General features: G+C 33.6%; 2 protein-coding genes across 3 annotated transcripts in view; both read left to right on the top strand.

Annotated features, from left to right (window-relative positions):
* LOC107614309 (isoprene synthase, chloroplastic) overlaps positions 1-4356 on the top strand; it is a 13360-nt gene that overhangs the window by 4150 nt on the left and 4854 nt on the right. The gene's annotated exons all lie outside the window — the stretch shown is intronic.
* LOC107614308 (isoprene synthase, chloroplastic) lies at positions 131-2606 on the top strand. The gene is made up of 7 exons (XM_016316523.2): positions 131-468; positions 585-855; positions 957-1338; positions 1438-1656; positions 1747-1885; positions 1972-2220; positions 2286-2606. Exons 1-7 carry the CDS (start codon positions 229-231, stop codon positions 2595-2597), a joined length of 1812 nt encoding a protein of 603 aa, XP_016172009.2. The 5' UTR covers positions 131-228; the 3' UTR covers positions 2598-2606.

Raw genomic sequence — 4356 nt, 5'->3', positions numbered from 1 at the left:
AAATTCATTTAAAAATATAAACATTAATAGATTTTATTCCCAAAAGATCGAAAGACCTTGTTGTTTTCGTACCTTTTTCTTGAGTTGATGGATGAATGAGGCCTATAAATAAACGGAGCAGGCTCATCACCTCACACATTACAAGCATATATAAAACGTTTTATTAACTTATATAATATTAGAGTGTTAGAGAGAACGTGATATATAGCAGTTGATAACTTGATAACAATGGCAAGTGAGTTGATATCTCTGCCCTACGCCCTATCAACCACACAAACAGTAGTAGTAGTAAAACATAGGAACCACTTTGGACGCAAAACAGTTACTCATGCCACTGCAAAAATTCATGTCATCTGTGGTTCCATCAAAAAGGAGGATGCCCAGTTAATTGGGAGGCGTTCAGCTAATTACCAGCCCAATCTATGGACTTATGAATTTCTTCATCAGTCCCACCACAATCATCACGTGGTAGGTAACTAACTAACTAGCGAATTCTGAAATGAGTTTATTGTACACATTGTACAAATACTCCATTGACTCCCTAGCGGAATTCTAAAAAATAAGGTGATTTTGACACTTTGCAGGTTGATAGAGTTGAAGAGAGAGCAAGAAAGTTAGAAGAGAAGGTGCTATACATGATGATGAATAGTTCAGACATGGAGCCACTGAACTTGCTTGAACTCATTGACGATCTCCACCGGTTGGGCCTCTCTTACAAGTTCCAAAACCACATCAACTCTGCTCTTTCCCGCATTCATTCTTCACAATATATGCACCTTCACACACACAAAACTCTACATGCTACTGCTCTCCTCTTCAGAATTCTTAGACAACATGCTTTTCACGTCTCTCAAGGTCTATAAAACTAAACACATCATTATCACAACTCTGTAGAAATAAGTAACCTCCATCATCTCAGGTTATTTAAGTAATTTCACTGATTTTGTGAGGTGCAGATGTATTTGAGAGTTTTACGGATGATGAGAAAAACTTTAAGCCTGAAATTGGCAATGATGTGCAAGGAATGTTAAGTTTGTACGAGGCATCACACCTTAGCTTTGAGGGGGAAAATTTATGTGAGAAGGCAAAGACATTTTCAGCAACAAATTTGATGAACATAATATCAAAAGATGAGACAGAGAATAAAGTAAAAGAAAGCACTAGGAGTGTGTTGGAGGGTCTTCCGTACCACCATAGTCCTTACAGAGTAGAGGCACGACGCTATATTGACACATACAATAAAAAGGAACCACATAATCAATTGCTATTAGAGCTTGCCAAGCTTGACTTCAACATGGTTCAGTCATTATATCAACAAGAGCTTCAACAAATGACAAGGTCAGATTTGTTAACTTTAGCATGTGAGTTAAATATTTAAAGAAAAGAATTTACTAGAATGTTACATGGCTGGACCAACTCAATGTTACACATTTATAGGTGGTGGAGGGACATGGGGCTGGCTAGCAAGCTGAGCTTTGCCCGGGATAGGTTAACGGAATCCTTCTTTTGGTCACTGGGAATAGTCTCACATCCAAATTTTTCTAATTGTCGTAAAGAACTTACTAAGGTGGCAGCTCTAATTACCGTCCTTGATGATGTTTACGATGTCTATGGTACTTTAGATGAACTGGAGCTCTTCACGGATGCTGTTGAGAGGTTACTTCATTATATTATTTAGTATATATTTCTAACAATAACTTAATGCGGCAAAATTTAATTCTATTTATATGCATGCTTTTATATCAGATGGGATGTAAATGCTATTAATAATCTCCCGGACTACATGACATTGTGCTTCTTAGCGCTTTATAACACTATCAATGAGATGGTTTTTGATATCTTCAAAGATTATGCAGTCAAGTGCATTCCCTATCTCAAAAAAGCTGTATGTACCATAAGTTTAATCAAGTCTTATTAACTCTTAATTAGATGCCTAAATTAATGATTGATATGTCTATACTATGATATCAGTGGTGTGATTTGTGTAAATCGTTTCTGCAAGAAGCAAAATGGTCCAACAACAAAGTTGTACCAAGATTGAAGGAGTACTTAGAAAATGGTTCAGTCTCATGCTCAGGCGGGGTTTTTCTTACTCACTCCTTCTTCTTACTCAATCAAGAAATAACAGAGCCAGCACTTCATTCGTTAACTAACTACCACGATCTCTTGCGCTCTTCATCCACCGTTTTCAGGATTAGCAACGATTTGGCCACCTCAACGGTAAGAATTATATGAATTCATATTTATTTCTTGCACATTTTCTATACTTAAAAATCCAAATGCAGGAAGAGATGGAGTGCGGCGAAACCGCGAATTCAATAACGTGCTATATGAATGAAACGGGTGGCTCCGAAGAGGATGCACGAAGGAACTTGAGAAGTCTTATTGACGAAGCATGGAAGAATATGAATAGAAGCCTAGTGATGGATTCTACATTCGACAAATCCTTCATAGAAGTAGCCATGAACCTTGCCCGTATTGCCCAATTCACATACCAACATGGAGATGGACATGGACGACCAGACAACAGATCAAAGAGCAGAATAAAGTCCTTGCTTGTTGATCCAATTCTTGTGAATGTGAATGTGCCAACATGAGCAGATTTTGTGATTTGTACAACTAGTCATTTTTTTTTTGTTGGTTAAGTGTTATATCTAAATTTTTTCCTTACAAAAAATTGCAAATTTATTTATTTAAAAGTAATACTACGTGTATACCAAAATCAGCTATCAAAGTCAATCACCAATATAAAATACATATTGAAATACATTTATACATTGAAAATAAATTAAATCACATATGTATTTATACACAAATATATTAGTGACTGATTTTAGTGTACAAATAATATTTTTGTTTATTTAAACAGGGAATTGAATTGAGAAATCTATAAATCTAGAATCCTTCCTATATATGGACCCATTTCTCCGGGTACGATCGAGAGGCAATAATTAATCTGTTAAAGATCATGTTATAAACTCTTTACTGACAAATATGTATACTTCGTGACATTTTTCTTCAAATTTATTTAACTTAAACTTTTATTCTGATGATTACTCGCGCAATTAAGGTTTTTCCTTCCGAATGACCAAAGGATAAGATTCAAAGTCCATCAAAGGCAAATGCAAAACTATGAGAACCTGGAATCCTTGACAGGATTACAGGAACAAGGAATCTACATAGCATTTTGGGTTTCGTATTTTCTATTATTAGCCACAAATTACAATTGAAAGTTGCAAGCACTTTCAATAAATTAAATTAAAGGTTATGCTATGTGTATACTAAAATTAGCCATCAAAATTAACTATCAGTATAAAATACATGTTAAAATACAAATACATATTGAAAATAAATTAATACACAAATACATTGGTGGCTGATTTTAGTGTACAAATAGCATTTCTCTTAAATTAATGGCAAGAGTTATGAGATATTGAGATACACATGCAATCCGAAAGTTTGGTGAAAAGATCGTGCAATAATACATGCAACCTATGATGCATAGATACTTGACACGGACACGGGACACGCCGACACACAAATTTTAAAATCTTACATGATACGGGGACACGCATACATATAAAATATAAAGTATTTTTTAGATAAATCGTAATAATATTTTGATATTTTATTGATATTAAAATATAAATTAAAATTTTTAATTATTTTTAATATCTTATTTTAATTATATCAAGTATTTAAAATATTTTTTGTTTTAATAAATAATAATATATACTATATCTAAATTTATTTTAAAAATATATGTTAAGAATAAGACAGGACACGCTGACACGTGATAGTATTTAGGTGTGTTCAGGTATGTACGAAGAAGAATTTTTTATTTTTTATTAAGATACGGTCAAACACAACAGACACACGTGTCGAACGAGTATCGGTGAGTGTCGTGTCCAAAATGTGTCCGACACGCAGACACAACAACTCAATGAAGTGTCCGTGCTTGATCGCATGCAACATATATAAAATGTGCAGTAACAAACCCGAATCAAAATGTGATCCTTGGTAGAGTAGTACAAATTCACATTATTTAAGAACTACTAATTATTCATTTTTTTTAATATATTATTTCCCTTTTTGATTATTTTGTGGTGACAAATAAATATAGAAAAAATATAATTCTAATAAAGATTACACCTCACCTTATTTTATGGTAGGTAGTTTGATGAAGCTATGTTAATGGTTGCTCAACGCCAAATAGCACCCACAAATTTTTCTGAGGACCACACATTCGATATGTTGTTTTTTCCATTTTCTATTTTCTTTTTTAATGGTATATATAAATCGAAATGTGTAAATTAAATTACACGTGCAATATTTTTAGTTGAGTAGCAATAATGT

Source organism: Arachis ipaensis, chromosome B08 (genome assembly GCF_000816755.2).
Source record: "Arachis ipaensis cultivar K30076 chromosome B08, Araip1.1, whole genome shotgun sequence".
In the NCBI taxonomy this organism is placed as follows: Eukaryota; Viridiplantae; Streptophyta; class Magnoliopsida; order Fabales; family Fabaceae; genus Arachis; species Arachis ipaensis.
This window is presented reverse-complemented; position numbering and strand designations above follow the sequence as displayed.